This window comes from Zophobas morio, unplaced genomic scaffold, assembly GCF_036711695.1.
Source record: "Zophobas morio isolate AGI-343-1 ecotype UQ-CSIRO unplaced genomic scaffold, CSIRO_AGI_Zmor_V1 ptg000008l, whole genome shotgun sequence".
NCBI lineage: Eukaryota > Metazoa > Arthropoda > Insecta > Coleoptera > Tenebrionidae > Zophobas > Zophobas morio.
In genome coordinates, this window is record NW_026972113.1 from 13,932,091 (window position 1) to 13,958,835 (window position 26,745).

General features: G+C 29.6%; 1 protein-coding gene across 1 annotated transcript in view; it reads right to left on the reverse strand.

Annotated features, from left to right (window-relative positions):
• Nucleotides 1-260: 260 nt before the first annotated feature.
• The window catches only part of LOC135125432 (chondroitin sulfate N-acetylgalactosaminyltransferase 1), a 173,690-nt gene continuing 147,205 nt past the window's right edge, over nucleotides 261-26,745 (reverse strand). Inside the window, exons 6-9 of the mRNA XM_064051053.1 lie at nucleotides 19,035-19,550; nucleotides 11,858-12,401; nucleotides 1,042-1,189; nucleotides 261-993 (exon numbers count right to left, since the gene is read on the reverse strand). Of these exons, the coding sequence (XP_063907123.1) occupies nucleotides 781-993; nucleotides 1,042-1,189; nucleotides 11,858-12,401; nucleotides 19,035-19,550 (1,421 nt within the window). The 3' untranslated portion in view covers nucleotides 261-780. The remainder of the gene's footprint in view (nucleotides 994-1,041; nucleotides 1,190-11,857; nucleotides 12,402-19,034; nucleotides 19,551-26,745) is intronic.

Genomic DNA, 26,745 nt, shown 5'->3' on the forward strand with positions numbered 1-26,745 from the left:
GCGATCCGCGCCGCCTTTGTTTCCGATGCGAATCCCGGCCGTACCGAATCGATTCGGCGGCAAACAAGCCGACAAGAACACACTTACCAACTTGCGGATACGAACTAGTGTTTGCAAACTATCTACCAACAACTGCTATGCAAACTGTTTTTGCGTCCATTATCCCTCGGGATCCGTACATATTGGAAAGCCACCACAGGGAGACGTTATGACAGAGCAAGCCGGCGAATTCGCAACTTGTTCGGGAATGAAACTCCAACATTACAACAAAATTTATTCTTAAAATCGCTCACATCATAATTGGAAAACATAGTATATATCTAGTGATATCATCTGTCAGGACGTTTCAATCAAATACAAAAGGTCGCTCCAGTGTCCAATTGTATGCAGGTATACAAAGTAACATGCGCTAGACTAGAGCTAGTTGGTTCTACGGAAACCTATTCGATGTAGCAACAGTCTTACAACATTCTAACATTTAAAGAACGCAACGGTAACAAAATATGGAATTTCGGCTCCAATCGCGCGGCGCGGATTCGGCTTCAGCTCGTCTGGACCACACCTGGATCATCCAGACGGGCTAATCTACCCTAACATGGCGCACACAGTGCACCTCCCCCCGAACTAAAACAACTAACAACGTGTTTCGACACTGACTCATCTTCAGTACACTGTGTGCGTGCAAGCCACCTTCCGCTATAGGGGTTAAGCAAAAGTTAGGTTAGGATTGTCTTTATCTCACTTTTGTCACTCGATGGGTTAAAATTCGGTGGATGTCACTCAGGTGGTGGGTTTCTTCTTGAGTTGCTGCGGCTTAATGGGTTTTGGGGGGTGCGGCGGGTACTTCGCCGGACTACTATTGGCAGCGATGTCGTCCCGGAACGCCAGGAAGCCCAGCTGGGCATGGGAGGCTTCGTTGAGGGCTCGCGATCTAATGCAAGCCCGGTACTGGTCGGCGGACAGCTTCTGGCTACCCGGCCCGCCCGAACACACCTGAAATGAGTCGTTGTAACGTCTAAATCAACCCGCGAGCTCAGTCACCTTGGGGTGCCAGATGTGGAAAATCCCGGGGTCCGTGGCTCTGATCACCTTCATACTGCTTCGGACGTACTTTCGATACAGCATGACGTCTTCGCCGCCCCAGCCTACTATGTCCTCGTCGAAGCCACGAACTTTCAGAAAGTCGGATCTGGAACAAAGAAATTATAAGGATAATAAAAACTAAAACGAAAAATTGAAAATCGAAAATTTGAAGAAGAAAAAAAGATAATTAAAGAATCGAAAAGTGAAAACTCGAGAAATTTTAAATGCAAACAGTGCAAAATCCAGAAATTCAAGAAACAAAACTTTGGAAAATTGAGAAACTGAAAAAGCTAAAAATTAAAAAATCGAAAAATTGAAAAATTTAAAAATATAAACTTGAAAAGTTGCATACTCAAAACTGAAGCGAAAATTTGAAAAAACTGGAACTGAAAAAACAAAAAAAAAATTTAGACACCGAAAAATTGAAAAATTAAAATAGTTAAAGAATCTACAAGTTAAAAACTGAAAACTCGAGAACTTTTAAATCGAAAAATTTCAAAATCTAAGAACTGAAGAAACAAAAAAAAAAGAAAAAATTAAAAATCGTAAATGAAAAATTGGAGAAACGAAAAACTGAAAAGATTAAAATATAAAAACAAAATATTATAAAATCGATACATTGAAAAATTAAATGATTGAAATAGTAAAGAAAACAAAAAACGGAAACGGAAAAACTGCATAAACAAAAAAAAAAGAAAAATTGAAAAATTCAAGTCAAAAAGACGCAGAAGTGTTATCTGGAACAGATTTTTTCTTTATAGAGGTATCAGAACAAAACAAAAAAATTTCCAAATAACCTTCCACCAATTTTTCCACTAAAAACCCTCACGTATTAATCCGCCGAACTTTCGAAAAATTCCAAAATCTAAGAGCTGAAGAAAAAAAAAATGAAAAATTTAAAAATCGTAAATCAAAAATTGGAGAAACGGAAAACTGAAAAGATTAAAATACAAAAACAAAATATTATAAAATCGATACATTGAAAAATTAAATAATTGAAATAGTAAAGAAAACAAAAAACTGAAACCGAAAAACTGCACAAACAACAAAAAGAAAAACTGAAAAATTCAAGTCAAAAAGACGCAGAAGTGTTATTTGAGACTGATTTTTAATTTATAGAGGTATCAGAACAAAACAAAAAAATTTCGAAATAACCTTCCACCAATTTTTCCACTAAAAACCCCCACGTATTAATCCGCCAAACTTTCGAAAAATTCCAAAATCCAATAACTGAAGGAACAAAAAAAAATGAAAAATTTAAAAAACGTAAATCAAAAATTGGAGAAACGAAAAACTGAAACGATTAAAATACAAAAACAAAATATTATAAAATCGTTACATTGAAAAATTAAATAATTGAAATAGTAAAAAAAAACAAAAAACGGAAACCGAAAAACTGCATAAACAAAACAAAGAAAAATTGAAAAATTCAAGTCAAAAAGACGCAGAAGTGTTACTTGGGACAGATTTTTACTTTATAGAGGTATCAGAACAAAACAAAAAAATTTCGAAATAACCTTTCAGCAATTTTTTCACTAAAAACCCTCACGTATTAATCCGCCGAAGTTTCGAAAAATTCCAAAATCTAAGAACTGAAGAAACGAAAAAAAATGAAAAATTTAAAAATCGTAAATCAAAAATTGGAGAAACGGAAAACTGAAAAGATTAAAATACAAAAACAAAATATTATAAAATTGATACATTGAAAAATTAAATAATTGAAATAGTAAAGAAAACAAAAAACTGAAACCGAAAAACTGCATAAACAAAAAAACAGAAAAATTGAAAAATTCAAGTCAAAAAGACGCAGAAGTGTTATTTGAGACAGATTTTTACTTTATTGAGGTATCAGAACAAAACAAAAAAATTTCGAAATAACCTTCCACCAATTTTTCCATTAAAAACCTTCACGTATTAATCCGCCGAACTTTCGAAAAATTCCAAAATCTAAGAACTGAAGAAACAAAAAAAAAGAAACATTTTAAAATCGTAAATCAAAAATTGGAGAAACGAAAAACTGAAATGATAAAATATAAAAACAAAATATTATAAAATCGATACATTCAAAAATTAAATAATTGAAATAGTAAAGAAAACAAAAAACGGAAACCGAAAAACTGCATAAACAAAAAAACAGAAAAATTGAAAAATTCAAGTCAAAAAGACGCAGAAGTGTTATTTGAGACAGATTTTTGCTTTATAGAGGTATCAGAACAAAACAAAAAAATTTCGAAATAACCTTCCACCAATTTTTCCATTAAAAACCCTCACGTATTAATCCGCCGAACTTTCGAAAGATTCCAAAATCTAAGAACTGAAGAAAGAAAAAAAATGAAAAATTGAAAAATCGTAAATCAAAAATTGGAGAAACGAAAAACTGAAAAGATTAAAATACAAAAACAAAATATTATAAAATCGATACATTGAAAAATTAAATAATTGAAATAGTAAAGAAAATAAAAAACGGAAACCGAAAAACTGCATAAACAAAAAAAAAATTCAAGTCAAAAAGACGCAGAAGTGATATTTGGGACAGGTTTTTACTTTAAAAACCCTCACGTATTAATCCGCCCGGAAACCCACTGACGTCACCCCCCCAAATCACCGTCTAAACCGCCATTAAAACACTCCCGGGTTTTGTCTCGAGGCGCGAACAACACTTTTTTTATAAAATTCGAGGAAGTTCCCACGCTTTTAATTAAATGCTTCTTGTGGATGTCGTCTAGAGGGTATAAATCAAGATTCCGCGTCTGGATGGGGTCTTGCGGTGGATTAAGTGAGTTTTTTAGGCGTCGCGTCTCAAATTTCATTCGTTAAATCCGGTTTAATATTTATTTCGTTTCGTTTGGAGAGGCAAAGAAAAAGGGAAAGTCGAGCAATCGGGGTGTTTGATCTGGCGTTTGAGGGCAAACCGACGACGAAAACCCTCCACAATTACGATTAAACTTTATTCGACAAGTTGGACGGATTTTTCCGGATTTTAATAGTGTCGTTGAGTTTTACGGGTGTTTGCGTATACCGGGTGATTTTGATAGACGAAGGATCAAAAATTATTTGAGCCCAGAAACTTTTTCTACTCCTATATAAACCTAGCTCGATCCTTCCTCTTTCAGCATTACCAAACACACTTAGGCCACGTTGTAAAATAAAAGAGCAATCAAGTTTTTACGGAGTCGCTACAGCCACCGTTTCACTATTAATGCTTATGGAACTTTGGTATGCACTATTTCTTGTCGGTTTCCTCGTGGTAACTCCCTTAACCCTCGCCGAATGTTTCCGTCCGGCACTGAGACCTAACCCCTCGTTACAAAAAATTCAAATGGCCATAGCAGAAGCCATAAAGTGCAGATACCGAGCTCGGAAATTTTACAGCTCAACCCGATTGGAATGGCAGACGTAACGTTATGTTTTTTGTGAGAAACACAGTTAAAACGCATTACGCTAAAGCAGTCGCGTTTTTACTGACCAATAAAACCATAATAAATAGCTAATAAAAGGAACAGTACCGGGTTTACAATCATGACCTATCACAATAAAATCGTGAATGAAACATGCCCCTAATGGAGATGCATCTCTAAGAAGGGTCTTTATTTTTGCTTCCTGAGCGTAATGTACTTATACATTAGTAATTTTGTTTCAGTTTTATAAAATAAGATACTTCTGTACATGTGCTCTATGAATATGTGTTGAGTTTTACAATTTAATTTTGAAAATGCAAAACCGAGTGGTCTGAGATCTTGCAAAACTTTTAAGGTTACAGAAAGCATGATAAATTTAACTAAATTACTTATACAGACTGACTCAAAAAAATTAATGAATGGGTTTATTTTATTAAATCAAGAAGGACTCACTCTATTTTCCCGAAAATTTGGGAATGCAATACTGTTATTATTAGTTTGGGATGGTTTTCATTCTTTGAATTCTTGCAATTATTGGGTTTCTTAGATATTTAAAATTTTTGGATTTTTTACATTTTTTGTTTCTTTTCAATTTTTCCGATTTTTTGAATAATTTTCTTTTCGATTTTTTTGGTTTTATTGAATTTTTCGATTCTTGAATTCATACATTATCGTCTTCCGGGTTGGGACCTTGTTAGTTGAGTTTTTGGGCTCAACGTTTCGCACACTTTCGTAAGTGACATCCTTAGGAGCAGGGTTAAGAAATTAGGAATAAGGCAAAAGAGCACAGCAACTCAGAGGGAAACTCTTCTTTCTTAACCCTGCTCCTGAAGATGTCACTTACGAACGTGTGCGAAACGTTGAGCCCAAAAATTCAATCAGCACGGTCCCAACCCGAAAAACGATCATGGAAGCCTCCGAAATTAATTCTTGAATTAATGGATTTTTCCGGTTTTTTGGATTGTTCGGATAATCCGGATATATCACATTTTTTTGGATTTTTTCACCTTCAATAGGATTTGCTTCTTGAGTCGAGGATATTTTTTAATTTTTTAGTTCCTTTCACGTTTTGGAATTATTGGATTTCTTCGGTTTTTTGGATTTTTGGGATTATTTTTATTTCCTTCTGTTCTCCGCTTTTTTGGATTCTTGAATTAGTTCCAATTTTTTTAAATTTTCGGAATTTTGGATATCTTGAATTTTTTCAGTTTTGTTAGATTTCTTGAGTTTTTTGACCTTTTTGGATTTTTTGGGATGTTTTTCATTCTTTGGATATTTTGAATTATTGGGTTTACTGAATTTTTAAATTTTTAAATTTTCTAAAGTCTGATTTTTTAATTATTTGGATTTTTTGTTATTTTTGTTATTTCTAATTTATTGGATTTATTCAAGTTTTTCGATATTTTTTTATTCCTCCATTTTTTTGGAATCTTTGGATTTTTGGATTTTTCGATTCTTTGATTTTTCGGATAATCCGGATATTTCAGATTTTCTTGGATTTTTCTTTGATATTTTTGGATTTTTTCACCTTAAATAGGATTTGCTTCTTGAGTCGTGGTTATTATTTAATTTTTTAAACTTTTTCGTTTTTTATTAATTTTTAGATTTTTTAGATTTTTTGGAATTTTTTATTTTTAGTTCCTTTTTTGTTTTGGAATTATTGGATTTCTACGGTTTTTTGGATTTTTGAGATTTATTTAATTTTTTTGTTCGCTGGTTTTCAATTTTTTGATTTTTGAAATCACTGGATGTCTTGAATTTTTTGAGTTTCTTGGGTTTCTTGAATTTTTTGGCCCTTTTGGTATTTTTTGGGATGTTTTTCATTCTTGGGATTTTTTGAATTATTGGGTTTCTTGGATTTTTAAAATTTTTGAATTTTTTAAAGTCTTTGATTTTTTGAATTGTTTGGATTTTTTATTTCTTTTGTTTTTTTTTAATTCATTGGGTTTATCCAGTTTTTTCGATCTTTCGGATAATTTTTTAATTCCTCCATTTTTGAAATTTTTGGATTTTTGGATTTTTGGATTTTTCAGATAATCCGGATATTTAAGATTTTTTTGTATTTTTTGGGGATTTTTTTTCACCATAAATAGGATTTGCTTCTTGGGTCGTGGATATTTTTGTTTTTTTTTTTAACTTTTTCAGTTTTCTAATTTTTGGATTTTTACATTTTTTGTTTCTTTTCAATTTTTCCGATTTTTTGGATAATTTTCTTTTTCGATTTTTTTGGATTTATTGAATTTTTGGATTTTTGAATTCTTGAATTTATACATTATCGTTTTCCGGGTTGGGACCTTGTTAATTGAGTTTTTGGGCTCAACGTTTCGCACACTTTCGTAAGTGACATCCTCAGGAGCAGAGTTAAGAAATTAGGAATAAGGCAAAAGAGCACAGTAACTCAGTATGTCAACCATACCAGAGGAGAAACTCTTCTTTCTTAACTCTTCTCCTGAAGATGTCACTTACGAACGTGTGCGAAAAGTTGAGCCCAAAAACTCAATTAACACGGTGCCAACCCGAAAACAATCATGGAAGCCTCCGAAATTAATTCTTGAATTATTGGATTTTTCCTGTTGATTTTTCGGATAATCTGGATATATCAGATTTTCTTGGATTTTTTTATTTTTTTGGATTTTTTCACCTTAAATAGGATTTGCTTCTCGAGTCGTGGAAATTTTTTATTGTTTTAAACTTTTTCGTTTTTTAATAATTTTTGGATTTTTCAGATTTTTTGGAATTTTTTATTTTTTAGTTCTTTTTTGTTTTAGAATTAGTGGATTTCTACGGTTTTTTGGATTTTTGAGATTTATTTAATTTTTTTGTTCGCTGGTTTTCAATTTTTAGAATTTTGAAATTATTGGATGTCTTGAATTTTTTGAATTTCTTGGGTTTCTTGAATTTTTTGGCCCTTTTGGATTTTTCTGGGATGTTGTTCATTCTTGGGATTTTTTGAATTATTGGGTTTCTTGGATTTTTAAAATTTTTGAATTTTTTAAAATCTTTGATTTTTTGAATTGTTTGGATTTTTTGTTTCTTTTGTTTTTTCTTAATTTATTGGGTTTATTCAATTTTTTCGATCTTTTGGATAATTTTTTAATTCCTCCATTTTTTTGGAATTTTTGGATTTTTGGATTCTTGGATTGTTGGATTTTTCGGATAATCCGGATATTTAAGATTTTTTGGGATTTTGTTTTCACCCTAAATAGGATTTGCTTCTTGGGTCGTGGATATTTTTGTTTTTTTTTTTAACTTTTTCAGTTTTCTAATTTTTAGAATTTTGAATTTTTTAGTTCCTTTCATGTTTTGGAATTATTGGATTTCTTCGATTTTTTTTAGATGTTTAGGATGTTTTACCCCGATTTTTTGGATTTTTGAATTAGGTTCCATTTTTTAGATTTTTTAAATTATTGGATGTCTTGAATTTTTCGAGTTTCTTAGGTTTCTTAAAATGTTTGATTTTTTAAATTTTTTGATTTTTTAGAATTGTTTGGATTTTTTACCTTTTTTGTTTCTGTTTGTTGTTTCTAATTTTTTGGATCTACTAAATATTTCCGATTTTTTGTTCCTCGATTTTTTGGATTTTTGGGATTTTTTTAAATTTTTTGTTCGCTGGTTTTCACTTTTTGGATTTTTGAAATTATTGGATGTCTTGAATTTTTTGAGTTTCTTAGGTTTCTTGAATTTTTTGGTCCTTTTGGATTTTTTTAGGATGGTTTTCATTCTTTGGATTTTTTGAAATATTGGGTTTCTTGCATTTTTTAAATTTTCGAACTTTTTAAAGTCTTTGATTTTTTGAATTGTTTGGATTTTTTGTTTCTTTTGTTTTTTTTTCAATTTGTTGGGTTTATTCAATTTTTTCGATCTTTTGGATATTTGTTTTAATCCCTCCATTTTTGGAATTTTTGGATTTTTGCATTCTTGGATTTTTGGATTTTTCGGATAATCCGGATATTTCAGATTTTCTTTTATTTTGTTTGGATTTTTTTTCACCCTAAATAGGATTTGCTTCTTGAGTCGAGGATATTGTTTAATTATTTAGTTCCTTTCATGTTCTGGAATTATTGGATTTCTTCGATTTTTTGGATTTTTGGGATTTTTTTTATTTTCTTCTGTTCTCGGCTTTTTTGGATTTTTGAGCTAGTTTCAATTTTTTAAATTTTCGGAATTTTGGATGTCTTAAATTTTTTCAGTTTCTTAGATTTCTTGAATTTTTGACCTTTTTGGATTTTTTGGGATGTTTTTCATTCTTTGGATTTTTTGAATTATTGGGTTTATTGAATTTTTTGATTTTTGAATTTTTTAAAGTCTTTGATTTTTTGAATTATGTAGATTTTTTACATTTTTGTTACATTTTGTTTTTCTAATTTATTGGACTTATTCAATTTTTTCGATATTTTTTTATTCCTCCATTTTTTGGAATTTTTGGATTTTTGAATTTTTCGGATAATCCGTATATTTCAGATTTCCTTGGATTTTTCTTGGATTTTTTTGGATTTTTTCACCTTAAATAGGATTTGCTTCTTGAGTCGTGGATATTTTTTAATTTTTTAAACTTTTTCATTTTTTAATAGTTTTTGGATTTTTTAGATTTTTTGGAATTTTTTATTTTTTAGTTCCTTTTTTGTTTTGGAATTTTTCATTCTTTGGATTTTTTGAATTATTGGGTTTCTTGGATTTTTAAAATTTTCGAATTTTTTAAAGTCTTTGATTTTTTGAATTGTTTGGATTTTTTGTTTCTTTTGTTTTTTTTTAATTTATTGGGTTTATTCAATTTTTTCGATCTTTTGGATATTTGTTTTAATTCCTCCATTTTTTGGAATTTTTGCATTCTTGGATTTTTGGATTTTTCGGATAATCCGGATATTTAAGATTTTCTTGGATTTTTTTTGGATTTTTTTTCACCCTAAATAGGATTTGCTTCTTGAGTCGTGGATATTTTTAGATTTTTTTAACTTTTTCAGTTTTCTAATTTTTGAATTTTTTGGATTTTTTTGGAATTTTGAATTTTTTAGTTACTTTCATGTTTTGGAATTATTAGATTTCTTCCATTTTTGTAGATTTTTAGGATGTTTTTACTCCGATTTTTTAGATTTTTTTAATTATTGGCCGCCTTGAATTTTTCGAGATTCTTAGGTTTTTTGAAATGTTTGGATTTTTTAAATTTTTTGATTTTTTAGAATTGTTTGGATTTTTTAATTTTTTAGTTCCTTTTGTGTTTTGGAATTATTGGATTTCTACGGTTTTTTGGATTTTTGGAATTTTTTAAAATTTTCTGTTCGCTGGTTTTCACTTTTTAGATTTTTGAAATTGTTGGATGTCTGGAATTTTTTAGTTTCTTAGGTTTCTTGAATTTTTTGGCCCTTCTGGATTTTTTTAGGATGTTTTTCATTCTTTGGATTTTTCGAATTATTGGGTTTCGTGGATTTTTTAAATTTTTGAATTTTTTAAAGTCTTCGATTTTTTTTATTGTTTGGATTTTTTGTTTCTTTTGTTTTTTTTTAATTTATTGGGTTTACTTTTTCGATCTTTTGGATAATTTTTTTAATTTCTCCATTTTTTGGAATTTTTGGATTTTTGCATTATTTTATTTTGTGATTTTTCGGATAATCCGGATATTTAAGATTTTCTTGTATTTTTTTGCATTTTTTTTTCACGCTAAATAGGACGAAGAAGGTCGTGGATATTTTTGGGTTTTTTTAACTTTTTCAGTTTTCTAATTTTTGGATTTTTTTATCTTTTTGGAATTTTGAATTTTTTAGTTCCTTTCATGTTTTGGAATTATTGGATTTCTTCGATTTTTTTAGATTTTTAGGATGTTTTTACTCCGATTTTTTCGATTTTTGAATTAGGTTCAATTTTTTAGATTTTTTTTAATTATTGGACGTTTTGAATTTTTCGAGTTTCTTAGGTTTTTCAAAATGTTTGGATTTTTAAAATTTTTGGATTTTTTAGAATTATTTGGATTTTTTACATTTTTTGTTTCTGTTTGTTGTTTCTAATTTTTTGGATCTACTAAATACTTTCGATTTTTTTTTGTTCGTCGATTTTTTGGATTTTTCGGATTTTTGGTATATTTTCCATTTTTTTAATTTTTGGATATTTTGGATTTTTAAAATTTTTGGATGTTTTCAATATTTTTATTTATCGGATTTTTATAATTTCTTGGTTTCTTGTATTTTCTTTTTTTGTGTCATTTTGGAATTTTTTAGATTTGTCAAATCTTTCGATTTGCAGTTTTTCGGTTTTCAATTTTTAGATTTTTTAATTTTTAGTTTCTTCAGTTTTAGATTTTTCAGTTTTTTATTTTTTCAATTTTTCATTTTAAATATGTAGTAATAATTTTTAAAATGTTTCACTTTTTGAATTTTACCATTTTTATTTTTTTCATTTTTCAGTCATTGAATTTTAAAACTTTTTCATTTATTCGATTTTTAATTTTCCAATTTTTGGGTCTTTTGGTCTCACAGTTTTTGATTCTATAATTTTACAGTATTTTTAGTATTCCAATGCTCCAATTTTTCGTTTCTTCAGTTCTATGATTTGCAATTTTTGTTTTTTTTTGGTTTTTCGATTTTTCAACTTTTCGAATTAAAAAAACGAAAAAAAAATGCAAAATTGTAAAACTGAGCAATCAAAAATGAAGGAACGAAAATGTATAAAATGAAAGTTTCGAAAATTCTAAAAACTGGAAATCAAGAACTTGAAAAATTGAAGAAACGAAAAATTCAAAAATTGAGAAACTTAAAAATTGAAAAAGTGCAAAATCGATAAAATCGAAATATTGAAAATTAAAGAAATTGGAAAATCGTAAAACTAGAATACTAAAAATTGCAAAATTGAAAAATTTAAAGTTGGAAAAGCGAGGAACTGAAATAATTTTGGTTAGTTATAGTTTTACCATCTACACGATATTCCTAGTATATAGTTGAGGTCATGAAACGTCTAAAAAACATGAAAGTTTGAAGTCGTCCGATGGACTCGCTGACTACAGTTCCTTAGCTACGCTCAAGTAGTAAAAATAGATAGTAATTGGGGTGAGTGAGTGGTGCGAGGGCTGCGAACAGCACCAAGTATTCATGCCTGGGAATTCTTCGCCAACTATGTAAACACATTAAAACTTCGCCCCTACATTTGAATGTAAATTGCAGCGTCGTAAATCATTACAAGTAACAACGATTATTATTGGAGTAATATACGTAAACGGTGGAAAGTCGGCAGGGATGTAATTTGCATGGGGCGGTTTAAAGTCTCCGTTTAAAATTCGCTACCGTAAAGGTCGTCACGCGACTAATTTATCAACCCTCGGGTCTGTCCTTGTATTTTTTTCTCGCCAGATCTCGGATAAGTATGGAGGTCGATCGAACTCGTGGACTCACCTGTACTGGCACGTCATCCCGTAGCCGAAGTCCCTCCAGAAGCCCGTGTCCCTCGAGATCACCAGCTGGTCGTTCTCCGACGGCACGTCGCGCCCCTGCAGCGTGTACACCACGTGGGGGTTGTACAGGCTGAACACCACCGGGTAGTACACCTTCCTGCCGGCCTCAGTGTTCCACCGGCACCGGTCCAGGAAGCGCGCACTGAACACCACGTCCACGTCGCACATGAACAGCAGCACGTCCTTCTTGTCGCCCCACAGGCGCTCCGCCCCCACGCGCAAACCCTTGCCCCGCGAGAAGGTCTCGTTGAGCGCCAGCAGGCGCAGGTTGTTGGCGTTGCCGCCGCTGTTCTTCGTCATGAGGACCCGCGACATGATGGCTCTGGCTTCCGACAGACCCTCCTCGCCGAAGTACACCACCGTGAGGTGCACCCGCCGGTCGTTCTTGAGTCCGATCTTCACGAACTTGTCCATGAAGCTCTGGAAGGTGGCGGTGCGGCCGGACAGCGGCAGGATGATGTGGATGAGCTCCTTGTCGCGGGGACCTGGGGAACACCACGAGAGAAAAGTTACAACTGGTATTATTATAGGTTCACAAACACAATACCCAGCGTTCAATCTGGGTCCATAACCTGTCATTGTTATAGTTTTATTGTGTGAAAGTATAAATACGGAATATTTTCTTCAACACTCCCCCTCGAGTATGAGTGTTGAGTAATGCGCAATTTTTCAATCTTGCAATTTTGCGATATTACAATTTTTCATTTTTCGATTTATCATTTTTCGTCTCCTCAATTTTAATAATAACAATAATAATAATAATAATAATAATAATAGTTTATTTTCCCACAGACAAACGTCCTTATGGGAACAAAAATACAAGTCTGGTATATGCGAATTTATAAAAAAAGAAGAAAAAACAACAAGAAGTTTGATGTTACAAGATTAGAAAAACGAGACAAAACAAAAATTTTTCAAATTTTTAATTTTTTCAATTTCATTTTCTCAGTTTTATATCACAATTTCTCGTTTTTTCATTTCCTTTAATTTTTCAATGTTTCTTTAGATTTTATTATTTTTGGTTTATTAATTTTTTCAAATTCTCAATCTTAGATGTTTCAATTTTGGAAAAACGAAAAATTGCAAAATCAAAAAGGGGAAAACTCAAAAGTTACAAATCGAAGAACTGAAGAAATGAAAAATTGAAACACTGAAAAACTAGAAATCGAGAAACTTAAAAATTAACATTCTAAAAATAATAATGGAATAAATGAAAAAGTTATAAAATCGAACAACTGAAAAATGGGAAAATTCTAAAATCGTAAAATTGAAAAGTGAAATATTTTAAAAATTATAGTTATTACATATTTAAAATGAACACTATAAAAACTGCAAATCAAAAATTGGAGAAACGAAAAATTGAAAAATCTGAAAACTGAAATCGAAAAATTGAAAACCCACAAATTGCTAATAGAAATGAACAAATCCAAAAATTGAAAAATTCCACACCGAAAAAAAGAATAAATATAAACTCAGGACATTGAAAAACCGAGTAATTGAAAAAATAAAAAAAAAAACGAAACAAAAAATTCCAAATAGAAAAATTAAAGATTTGAAATTTTTTTCATTTTTTAGTTCCTTTCATGTTTTGGAATTATTGGATTTCTTCGGTTTTTGGATTTTTGTCATTTTTTTATTTTTTTGTTCTCCGGTTTTTTGGATTTTGTAGCTAGTTTCCATTTATAAAATTTTTGGAATAATTTTATGCCTTGAATTGTTTGACTTTCTTAGGTTTTTCGCATTTTTTGGCCTTTTTGGATTTTTTGGGATGTTTTTCATTCTTTGGTTTTTTTGATTTATTGGGTTTCTTGAATTTTTTACATTGTTGGATTTTTTAAAGTCTTTGAGTTTTCACCTTAAATAGGAGTTGCTTCTTGAGTCGTGGATATTTTTGGAATTTTTTAAGTTGTGCAGTTTCCTAATTATTGGATTTTTTAGATTTTTTGGAATTTTGAATTTTTTAGTCCCTTTCACGTTTTGGAATTATTAGATTTCTTCGGTTTTTTTGATTTTTAAGATTTTTTTTCTCCGATTTTTTGGATTTTTGAAATTAGTATCCATTTTTTAGATTTTTGGAATTATTAGATGTCTTGAATTTTTCGAGTTTCTTAGGTTTCTTAAAATGTTGATTTTTTAGAATTGTTTGGACTTTTTACATTTTTTGTATCTGTTTGTTGTTTTTAATTTTTTAGATCTACTGAATTTCTCCGGTTTTTTTTGGATACTCTTCTTTGTTTCTCGATTTTTTGGAATTTTGGGATGTTTTCCATTTCTTGAATTTTTGGATATCTTGGATTTTTTTATTTTTGAATATCTTCAATATCTAGGATTTTTGTAGTTTCTTGAGTTATTTTATTTATTTATTTTTTTGATCATTTTGGAGTTTTTTTAGATATGTCAATCTTTCGATTTGCAATTTTTAGATTTTTTGATTTTTTGTTTCTTCAGTTTTAGATTTTTCAGTTTCCGAATTTTCAGTTTTTTATTTCTTCAATTTTTAGTTTGCAGTTTTTCTAGTTTTCGTTTTAAATATGTAATAATAATAATTATCATTTTTAAAATGTTTCACTTTATGAATTTTAAGATTTTTTAATTTTTTAGTTATTTTAAACTTTTTCCTTTATTCGATTTTCAATTTTCGAATTTTTCGATCGTTCGGTGTCACCGTTTTTCGATTCTATAATTTTACAGTATTTGGGTTTTCGAATTCATGAACTTCTTTATTTGTTAAGTTTCTCAATTTTTAGTTTTTCAATGTTTCAATTTTTCGCTTCTTCAGTTCTTCGATTTTCCGATTTTCCACTTTTTCGATTTTGCACTTTTTCGATTTTCACGTTCCTCAATTTTAATCTTTATACTTTTAAATTTTTCGTTGGTTCAATGTTTGATTTTTAACTTCACAGTTTTGCAATTTTTCCATTTTTTCGATTCGAAAAACTGAAAAAAATAAAAATTGCAAAATCCAAAATCGAGAAACTTAAAAATTAACATTCTAAAAATAATAATAGAATAAATGAAAAAGTTATAAAATCCACCAACTGAAAAATGGGAAATATTTTAAAAATTGCAAATCAAAAATTGAAGAAACCAAAAATTTGAATATATGGAAACTGAAAACGAGGAATTAAAAAATCCAAAGGCCGAAAAACCGAAAAATTGAAAACCCACAAATTGCTAATAGAAATTAACAAATCCAAAAATTGAAAAGTTCCACACCGAAAAAAAGAATAAATATAAACTCAGGACATTGAAAAACCGAATAATTGAAAAAATAAAGAAAAACGAAACAAAAAATTGCAAATAGAAAAATTAAAGATTTGAAAAATTTTTCGTTTTTTCGACTTCCAAATTTTTTCAATTTTTCATTTTTTACTTCCTTTCATGTTTTGGAATTATTGGACTTCTTTGGTTTTTGAATTTTTGGCATTTTTTTATTTTTTTGTTCTCCGGTTTTTTGGATTTTTTAGCTAGTTTCCATTTATCAAATTTTTGGAATAATTGGATGTCTTGAATTGTTTGATTTTCTTAGGTTTTTTGCACTTTTTGGCCTTTTTGGATTTTTTAGGATGTTTTTCATTCTTTGGATTTTTTGAATTATTGGGTTTATTGAATTTTTTAATTTTTTAATTTTTCAAAGTCTGATTTTTCAATTATTTGGATTTTTTACATTTTTTGTTATTTTTGTTTTTTCTAATTTATTGAACTTATTTAATTTTTTCGATATTTTTTTTATTCCTCCATTTTTTGGAATTTTTGGATTTTTGGATTTTTCGGATAATACAAATTTCAGATTTTCTTGAATTTTTCTTGGATTTTTTTGGATTTTTTCAGCTTAAATAGGATTTGCTTCTTGAGTCGAGGATACATTTTAATTTTTTAAACTTTTTCGTTTTTTATTAATTTTTGGATTTTTTAGATATTTTGGAATTTTTTATTTTTGAGTTCCTTTTTTGTTTTGGAATTATTGGACTTCTACGGTTTTTTGGATTTTTGAGATTTTTTAATTTTTTTTCTCTGGTTTTCACTTTTTAGATTTTTGAAATTATTGGTTGTCTTGAATTTTTTGGCCGTTTTGAATTTTTTTAGGAAGTTTTTCATTCTTTGGATGTTTTGAATTATTGGGTCTCTTGATTTTTTTTTCTTTTGTTTTTTTTTTTGGATAATTTCTTTAATTCCACCATTTTTTGGAATTTTTGGATTTTTGGATTCTCGGATTTTTGGATTTCTCGGATAATCCAGAAATTTAAGATTTTCTTGTATTTTTTTTAGGATTTTTTTTCACCCTAAATTGGATTTGCTTCTTGAGTCGTGGATATTTTTGGATTTTTTTAACTTTTTCAGTTTTCTAATTTTTGGCTTTTTTGTCTTTTTGGAATTTTGAATTTTTTAGTTCCTTTCATATTTCGGAATTATTTTATTTCTTCAATTTTTTTTAATTTTTAGGATGTTTTTACTCCGATTTTTTGGATTTTTGAATTAGGTTCCATTTTTTAGATTTTTTTAATTATTGGACGTCTTGAATTTTTCGAGTTTCTTAGGTTTTTTAACATGTTTGGATTAAAGAAAAAAAGAATATATATAAACTCAGGACATTGCAAAACCGAATAATTGAAAAATAGAAAAAAAACGGAACAAAAAATTGCAAATAGAAAAATTAAAGATTTGAAAAATTTTTCGTTTTTTCGACTTCCAAATTTTTTCAATTTTTCATTTTTTAGTTCCTTTCATGTTTTGGAATTATTGGATTTCTTTGGTTTTTGGACTTTTGTCATTTTTTTATTTTTTTGTTCGGTTTTTTGGATTTTGTAGCTAGTTTCCATTTATAAAATTTTTGGAATAATTTGATGCCTTGAATTGTTTGACTTTCTTAGGTTTTTTGCATTTTTTGGCCTTTTTGGATTTTTTGAGATGTTTTTCATTCTTTGGTTTTTTTGATTTATTGGGTTTCTTGAATTTTTTACATTGTTGGATTTTTTAAAGTCTTTGATTTTTTGAATTGTTTGGATTTTTTACATTTTTCGTTTCTTTTTGTTTTTTCTAATTTATTGGGTTTACTCAATTTTTTTTATTTTTTGGACAATCTTTTTTATTCCTCCATTTTTGGAATTTTTGGATTTTTGGATTTTTGGCTTTTTGGATTTTTCAGATAATCCAGATATTTCTGATTTTCTTGGATTTTTTTTGGATATTTTTCACCTTAAATAGGAGTTGCTTCTTGAGTCGTGGATATTTTTGGAATTTTTTAAGTTGTTCAGTTTCCTAATTTTTGGATTTTTTAGATTTTTTGGAATTTTGAATTTTTTAGTCCCTTTCACGTTTTGGAATTATTAGATTTCTTCGGTTTTTTTGATTTTTAGGATTTTTTTTCTCCGATTTTTTGGATTTACTAAATTAGTATCCATTGTTTAGATTTTTGGAATTATTCGATGTCTCGAATTTTTCGAGTTCTTAGGTTTCTTAAAATGTTGATTTTTTAGAATTGTTTGGACATTTTACATTTTTTGTATCTGTTTGTTCTTTTTAATTTTTTGGATCTACTGAATTTCTCCGGTTTTTTTGGATAATCTTCTTTGTTTCTCGATTTTTTGGAATTTTGGGATGTTTTCCATTTCTTGAATTTTTGGATATCATGGATTTTTTTTATTTTTGAATATCTTCAATATCTAGGACTTTTGTAGTTTCTTGAGTTATTTTATTTATTTATTTTTTTGATCATTTTGGAGTTTTTTTAGATATGTCAATCTTTCGATTTGCAATTTTTAGATTTTTTGATTTTTTGTTTCTTCAGTTTTAGATTTTTCAGTTTCCGATTTTTCAGTTTTTTATTTCTCCAATTTTTAGTTTGCAGTTTTTCTAGTTTTCGTTTTAAATATGTAATAATAATTATTATAATTTTTAAAATGTTTCACTTAATGAATTTTACGATTTTTTAATTTTTTAGTTATTTTAAACTTTTTCCTTTATTCGATTTTCAATTTTCGAATTTTTCGATCGTTCGGTGTCACCGTTTTTCGATTCTATAATTTTACAGTATTTGTGTTTTCGAATTCATTAACTTCTTTCTTTTTTAAGTTTCTCAATTTTTACTTTTTCAATGTTTCAATTTTTCGCTTCTTCAGTTCTTCGATTTTCCAATTTTCCACTTTTTCGATTTTGCAATTCTTCAACTTTTCAAATGAAAAATCGGAAATCTATAAAATGAAAACTTCGAAAATTCTAAAAACTGGAAAACAAGAACTAGCAAAATTGAAGAAACGAAAACTTCAAAAATGGAAAGATTAAAATTGAGAAACTTAAAAATTGAAAAAGTGCAAAATCGATAAAATCGAATTTTAAATCTAGAAACTGAAAACGAAAAATTAAAAAATCCAAAGGCTGAAAAATGGAAAAATTGAAAACCGACAAATTGATAATCGAAATTAACAAATACTCCTACAAAAACTGGAAAGTTTCACATTGAAAAAAAGAATAAATGTAAAATCAGGACATTGAAAAACCGAATAATTCAAAAAATAAAGAATAAAAAAACCGAAACCAAAAATTGCAAATGGAAAAATTATAAAGATATGAAAAATTTTTCGTTTTTTCATTTCTACAATTTCTCGATTTGCAATTCTGTAATTTTTCATCATTACAATTTTTATTTTTTTGAGTTTCCAGTTTCTCAATTTTCCATTTTTCGATTTTTAATTTTTCGTTGCCTCAATTTTCCGAGTTCTTAATTTTTAATTTCCATTAGTTCGGCTTTTTAATTTTCATTTTTTCAATTTTATGTCCCAGTTTTTCGTTTTTTCATTTTCTTTATTTTTTCAATGTTTCTTTCAATTCTATATTTTCGTTTATTCAATTTTTCAAATTTTCAACATAAGATCTGAATTTTTCAATTTTCGAAATTTTCCGGTCGTATGATTTTCCGATTTCTTTAGTTTTCAATATTTCGATTTTACAATACATATTATCGGTACGTTTATCACAAAATGCGCAATATAAATACAACTTAAGCTCAGAATCATATAACCCAGCGCTCAACCTGGGCCCATAACCTGTTATGGTTATAGCTTATTCTATGAAAATACAAAATATTTTTCAACAAAGACAAAAAAAGTGGAAAAATGAACCTGCGAGCGTCTGCGTGGCGATGGCCTGCACGGGCGCGAACGGCCGGAACACCACCACCTTGGTGAACCCCCCCGGGACGCCCTTGCGCCCGTTTTTAGTCCGAAAGTACAACTCGTACTGCGTCCCGGTGGTGGGCTCGCCGCGGTACAACCCCTCGAGGAAGTCGTCCAGGGTGTACTTGGTGAGCTTCTCGGTGGCGTTCTTGTTGAGAGTCTCTAGGGCCTTCATGAGACTCTCGAGTAGGTCCTTGCGCTTGAACCCGATGGGCTTCTCCACCACGCGCTTGCCCAGGCCCAGCTCGATGGGGTACACCCGGCTGTAGGTGAAGTGGTTGAAGGGCACCAGCTCGTATTCGTTGTTGAGTGGGATGCCGTGGAAGATCTCGGCCGCCATGGCCTGCTTCTTGACGAAGTTGGCGCAGTCGGCGTTGGATAGCGGCGACGCCGACGAAGACACGGACGAGTTGGCGTTGGCGGTGAAAGGCGAGTCGGGGGCGGAGGGCGCGCGGGGGTTACCTGAAACCAACCGACACATCAAATCTTGCAAACGCAGATTTGAATCTCCGAGACCTTCCACCAGGGTTCGGATCAGCCATCTATTCTAATTTTTCCCTCGGCGCGGCTCGCGAATTATCTAAATAATTAATAACAGAACTCGTCTGCCCTGGAAATTAATTTCGACGTAACTGGTTATGGAATAATAAATATTGATGAACCTTCTCGTAACGAAGGCACGAGTTTTAAGTTATGAAGTTTAGCCAAGCAGCGGATTAGCTTCAGTTTTCATAATTAAGATTAGTCCTCTCAATTTGATACGCCAGAAAGAAACAGCCGGCTAATTTTTCTCTTTTAAAAATAAAGCGGGATTTATTTTTTGTCGGGAACACGAGATGACAAACGACGATCGGATTAGGCTAACGTTTGCTCGCTTATTTTGCGCGAGCGGTACGATTAAAGGTCGAATTAGTCGGAAATTACAAAGAAGTTAAAAGCGAAACGGCTGATTGATTCGTGCTATTTCAATAACGGGGGAGGCAGTGACAAAGTGGACGATTGCTAGATGTGGTGAGAATAAAAGGCATTTTTTTCAACGATTTAATCGGATTTTTCTCACACCAACCCTCTTCCACACTTCGACGCACATGTATTTGGGGAAAAACGCACTCTACATGTCTCATAGACGCTATTGTGACGGATGATAATTAATAATTTTCAGGATATAAATAAAAAAATAATATACTTTTTACAGTTTCACAGTCAGATTTTTTTAATTTTGGCTATAAATTATGCTTTTCCCCCTTTCCGTCTCTCTGTCATCTGTCTGTCTGTGTGTCTGACGTCTGTGTTTATTAGACAAATAAATCTCTGATATCGTGTAGATGGTAAAGCGCTGATCAAATTTTGTCTTATCATCGCCACCAACAATGTTATGATGGCACCTCAAAATTGTACATAGCAAATGGGTTTTAAATTTTATAAAATATCATCCTACTAACATGTGTGGTTTATGAATCCGTCCTTATAATTTTTCGAAAAAGCTGGACTAGTTGTAGTGTACTCTAAGAGTAAGGAAAGTTCTCTATAAATAACTTTTAACCAATTTTTTCGAAATTTTTTCGACTGCAAATTTTTTTGATTCTACATTTATCAGATTTTCCAATTTCTCGATTTTTGAATTTTTCGATTTTTATTTTTCAATTGTTTGATATTTACATTTTAGAATTTTTTCGATTTCAAAATTTTTAGACTTTTCAAAATATAGTTATCAGATTTTTCAATTTCTTTCCTTGATTTTTGAACTTAATGATGTTTCAATTTCACGACTTTGCCATTATTTGATTTTTCAATTTTATAATTTTATAATTTTGCAATTTTTCATTTTTAGAGTTTAATAATTTTTCGATTTTACAATTATTCAATTTTGTAATTTTACAAATTTTCAGTTTTTCGATTTTTAATTCTTCAAAATTTAATTTTTAATTTTCCAGGTTTTCGATTTTTCAGTTTAATTATTATTTTGTAAATTGTCGTTTTTAATGGTTTCCGACTTGTCAATTTTTTGTTTTTTAATGATTCGAATTGCATTGTTCCGATTTTTTAGTTCAAATAATATTTCAAAATTTCGATTTCAAATTTTCCGAGTTTTTGATTTTTCATAAAATTTTGTAATTTTTGATTTTTCAATTTTATCAGGTTTTTAATTTCGTAATTCTTCAACTTCTTTCAACTTAATGATGTTTCAATTTTACGATTTTACCATTATTCGATTTTTCAATATAATTTTGGAATTTTTCACTTTTAGAGTTTAATAAATTTTCGAATTTATGATTATCCAATTTTTCATTTTTGTAATTTTATACTCCTAATTTTTTGCACTTATTTTATGCAGCAATTTTTCAATTTTGTAATTTTTTTAATTCTATTTTACAATTATTATCTAATTTTTCGATTTTTTGATATTTTTTTTTAATTAATCGATTTTCAGTTTTGTAATTTTGCAATTTTTCAGATTTACAGTTTAATAATTTTTATATTTTACAATTATCCAATTTTTCAACTTCGTAGTTTTGTAGTTTTTTTATTTTTCCGTTTTACTTCTTTACAATTTTTCGATTTTTCAATTGTCCGGTTTTTAATTAATCTATTTTTCAATTTTCAATTTTACAAATCTTCGTCTTTAAGATTATTCGTTTTTTCAATTATTCAGTTTATGATTTTTCAATTATCAGAATTACATTGTTTAAAATGTTTTGATTTTTAATTTTAATTTGTGCAATTTTTCAAATTTACAGTTTAATAATTTTTTAATTTTTCACATTTATGTTTTCACAATTTTTCAATTTCCACTTTCTTAGTCATTCGTTTTTAAAATTTTTCGTCTTTTAAATTTGTCTGCTTTTTCAATTATTCAATTTTAAAAATATGGGACTTTTCAGTTTTGTAATTTTGTAATTTCTGATTTTTAATGTTATATTTTTACAATTTTTCGATTTCTCAAGTGTCCAGTTTTTAATAAATCAGGTTTTCAATTTCTTCATTAATGAAGTTACAATTTTGCAATTTTTCAGATTTACAGTTTAATAATTTTTCGATTTTATAATTATCCAATTTTTCAATTTTGTTTTTTTACAAATTTCAAATTTTTTGATTTTCAATTATTCAAAATTTAATTGTTCATTTTTTAATTAATTGATCAATTTTTCAATTTCCACTTTCTTAGTTTTTCGTTTTTAAATTTGTCTGATTTTTTAATTATTCAATTTTAAAAATATGAGACTTTTCAGTTTTGTAATTTTGTAATTTCTGATGTTTAATTTTATTTTTTACAATTTTTCGATTTCTCAATTGTCCAGTTTTTAATGAATCAGGTCTTCAATTTCTTCATTAATGACGTTACAATGTTGCAATTTTTCAGTTTTACAGTTTAATAATTTTTCGATTTTATAATTATCCAATTTTTCAATTTTGTTTTTTTACAAATTTCCAATTTTTTGATTTTCAATTATTCAAAATTTCAATTTTGATTTTTCAGTTTAAATCTTTTGCAATTTTTCGTTTTTAAAGATATACATGGTTTGGAATTTTTGATTTTCCAAATATCTTAATTTCATCGTTACAATTTCCAGTTTTTCAATAAATGTCATGTTTTTGCAATTTTTCGATTTTTGAATTTAGCAATTTTTCTATTTTATAATTATCTGATTTTTCAATTTCTCGATTTTAAAATTATTCGAACAGCTTAATAATTTTTGGACTTTACAATTATCCACTTTTTCAGTTTTGTAATTTTGCATTTTTTTGTTTTTCGGTTTACATTTTTACAGTTTTTCGATTTTTAATTAATCAATTTTTCAATTTTCAATTATAATTTTTTCGTTTTTTCACTTTTTGGTTTTTTCCGAATTTTCGTAGGTACTTCTCGGTTTTTTCATTCTTTCGATTGTCTGGATTGCTTTGTTTTTTTGTTTTTAGCATTTTATGAGTTTCTTGAGTTTTTTGATTTCTTCGTTTTATTTTTTTTAATGTCAGATTTTTTCCATATTTTTAGCTTTCCGGATGTTTGAATTTTTTTTGTTTTTTTCTTTTGGTATTTTGGATATTTCGAATTTTTTGATTTTTTTGGATTCCCCGGATTTTTGTTTTTTTTCTGTTTTTTTGGATTTTTCAAATTTTTCGGATTTTTTAGAATTATCCATTTTTTTGGATTTCAAACTACTGGAGCTCTCAAGTTTCTTGGGTTTTTAGATTTTTTTAATTTTTTGGATTTTCTGGATGTTTTTAGATTTCAAATTATTGGATCTCTTGAGTTTCTGGGCATTTTTTGGATTTTTCGGATATTACGTTTATTTTTTTAATTTTTGTGATTTGTTTGAATTTTTTTGAATATTTTAAATTCTTTGGATTTTTGGAATTGCTGTATTTCTTGGATTTGTTTTTTATATTTGGATTTTCGTAATTTTTCGGATTTATTTTTTAGATTTTTTTTAGATTGTTTGGATTTTTTGAATTTTTGGAATTCAAATAATTGAATGTTGTTGAGTTTCTAGAATTTTTTTGGCTTTTTTTGGTATTTTGGATTTTCGAATTTTCCGGATACTTTTGATTTTATTGAATTTTAGGTATTCTCTGGTTTTTTCGGATTTTTCTTGAATATTTTGGATTTTTAATTTTTTATAATTTTTTGGATTTCCCCGCATTTTCGTGAATTTGTTAGATTCTTTGGGTTTTTTTAGATTTTCTGGATTTGTTGGATTTGTTGTTTTTATTATTTGGATTTTCCTAATTTTTCGGAATTCTCGGATTTATTTTTGAGATATTTTTTGGATTTTTTTGGACTGTTCGGATTTTTTAGATTTTTTGATTTCAAATTATTGAATCTTTTGAGTTTTTATGGTTTTTCGAATTTTCGAGTTTTCCGGATATTTTTGAATTCCTTGAATTTTTAGGATTCTCTTAATTTTTCGGAAAAACAAACAATTAAAAAATCAAAAAGTTGAAAACCGAAAAATTGTAAAATTATGGAAGTGAAAAATCAAAAACCCAGAAATTTGGAAATTGAAATTTTGGAAAATTAAAAAACAAACAATTAAAAATCGGATCAATGAAATTCGGATAATTGATACATTAAAAATTGAAAAATCAGATATCTTAAAAATCAAAAATTATAAAATAAACTGGAAAATTAAACATTTGAAAATTTAAAATTGAAATTTTGAACAATTAAAAATCAAAAAATCAAAAAATTGTTAAGTTACAAAATCGAAAACTCGAAAATTTATTAAACTGTAAAAATGAAAAAAATTCTTAGATAAACTGAAAAATGGAAAAATCGAGAAAGTGGAAAATGTGACAACTAAACATCAAAATAGAAAAATTGTAGTATCTTCTAGGATAAGATTGATTTTGGCAAATGAGCCTCGCCCACCAACCCTCTTTTGCCAAAATCAGTCTTATCTTAGAAGATACTAGCCCCACCCACCCACCCTCTCTTTTCTTAGAAGGTTTTTCATCTGCCAAAATCAGTTTTATTTTAGCAGTTACTAGCTAGGATAAGACTGATTTTGACAGATGAGATACCTTCTAAGAAAAGAGAGGGTGGGTGGGCGGGGCTAGTATTTTCTAGGATAAGACTGATTTTGGCAAATGAGATATCTTCTAAGAAAAGAGAAGGTGGGTGGGCGGAGCTAGTATCTTCTAAGATAAGATTGATTTTGGCAAATGAACCCCGCCCACCAACCCTCTTTTCTTAGAGGATATATCATTTGCCAAAATCAGTCTTATCCTAGAAAATACTAGCCCCACCCACCCACCCTCTCTTTTCTTAGAAGATTTCTCATCTGCCAAAATCAGTCTTATCTTAGTAGCCACTAGCTCCACCCACCCATCCACCCTCTCTTTTCTTAGAAGGTATGTCATTTTCCAAAATCAGTTTTATTTTAGCAGTTACTAGCTAGGATAAGACTGATTTTGGCAGATGAGATACCTTCTAAGAAAAGAGAGGGTGGGTGGGCGGGGCTAATATTTTCTAGGATAAAACTGATTTTGGCAAATGAGATATCTTCTAAGAAAAGAGAAGGTGGGTGGGCGGGGCTAGTATCTTCTAAGATAAGATTGATTTTGGCAAATGAACCCCGCCCACCAACCCTCTTTTCTTAGAGGATATGTCATTTGCCAGCATCAGTCTTATCCTAGAAAATACTAGCCCCGCCCACCCACCCTCTCTTTTCTTGGAAGGAGTTTCATTTGCCAAAATCAGTCTTATCTTAGTCGGCACTAGCTCCTCCCACCCACTTACCCTCTCTTTTCTTAGAGAATATATCATTTGCCAAAATCAGTTTTATCTTAGCAGCTACTAGCTAGGATAAGACTGATTTTGGCAAATCACATACCTTCTAAAAAAAGAAAGGGTGGGTGGGCGGGGCTAGTTCCTGCTAAGATAAGAGTGATTTTGGCATATGAGATAACCTCTAAGGAAAGAAATGGTGGGTGGGCGGGGCTAGTACCTGTTAAGATAAATGGGTACCTAAGTTTCCCGAATAATAAAAAAAAAAACACTGCGGCACTCAAGATTTTTTCGAATTCATAAAAAATCTGGAACACTGAAAGATCGAAAAATTGGAAAATCCAATAAATGAAAAAGTTTAAAACCCAATAAAAAAAGAGAAAAATTCTATAAATCGTAAAATTGGGTGAAACCTTTTAAAAATTATAATTGTTACATATTTAAAATGAAAAATAGAAAAATTGCGAATCTGAAATTGAAGAAACGAAAATTAAGTAATTGAAACTGAAAAAACAAAAAATTAAAAAATTCAGAAATTTGTAGATTGAATATTTGAAATATTAAAAAACAAAGAATTAGATACATTAATTCAAAAATTGGTACATTGAAAAACAGTGGCAGCGGCAGTGTTATGCAGGTCACTGGTTTTTAATGTATTATAGGGTATTAAAATTCATTTGTAATCTTTTTTTTTTCAAAGCTGGATTTGTTCGACTGTATTGAAATAACCTTTGACCAAATTTATTAAACTAGAATTCTGTACAGACGTCTGCTGTACACAACCTCCTGGTCGGTTTTATCTCCCAATAACACGTGAAACACTCCTGCACCCAAAATTTCCCGGAAGTTGTTACTGTTAACTCGTTCGTGCCTCTTACCAATCCAACAACAAAATTGCCCCTAATACGTCGAAAATCACATACGAAACGTGTTACTACAGCAAATAAATGAGAGCTTTCGTGTCGGTTCTTCTCGAATATATCATTCGGACCGCGAGGTCCACTTTTATTTTACTGCAAATAAGCTAGTCGGGATATGGAGGTCGTAAAGATGTAAAATGATACGAGCACATAAGGAATAAGGAGTCCGACGTGTGATTCGCGAGGAAGTCCTAATTCCGTAAGGACGGACTTTTATTCCGGGAAAACATCGATCCGCATCCGTGCGAAACGGCTGTCAATTAGTGCATGTAATGCGGTTTTGTATTCAACGAGCTGCCATAATTCAGTAGATGCACCGACAACTTCATAACAGGTATGCAAATGCAGGCACAAAGCCATTCTTTGGACTTCGCTCGAACGGGGTATATGGAGGGTGAAAATGTTTTTTGTGTGTGTGTATATAAATCCGGTCTTTAGTTATAGATTGATACAGGTCGCGATGGAGGTCCGTGGGAGGTCGCTTAGCCACTTTTAAACCCAATTAGCC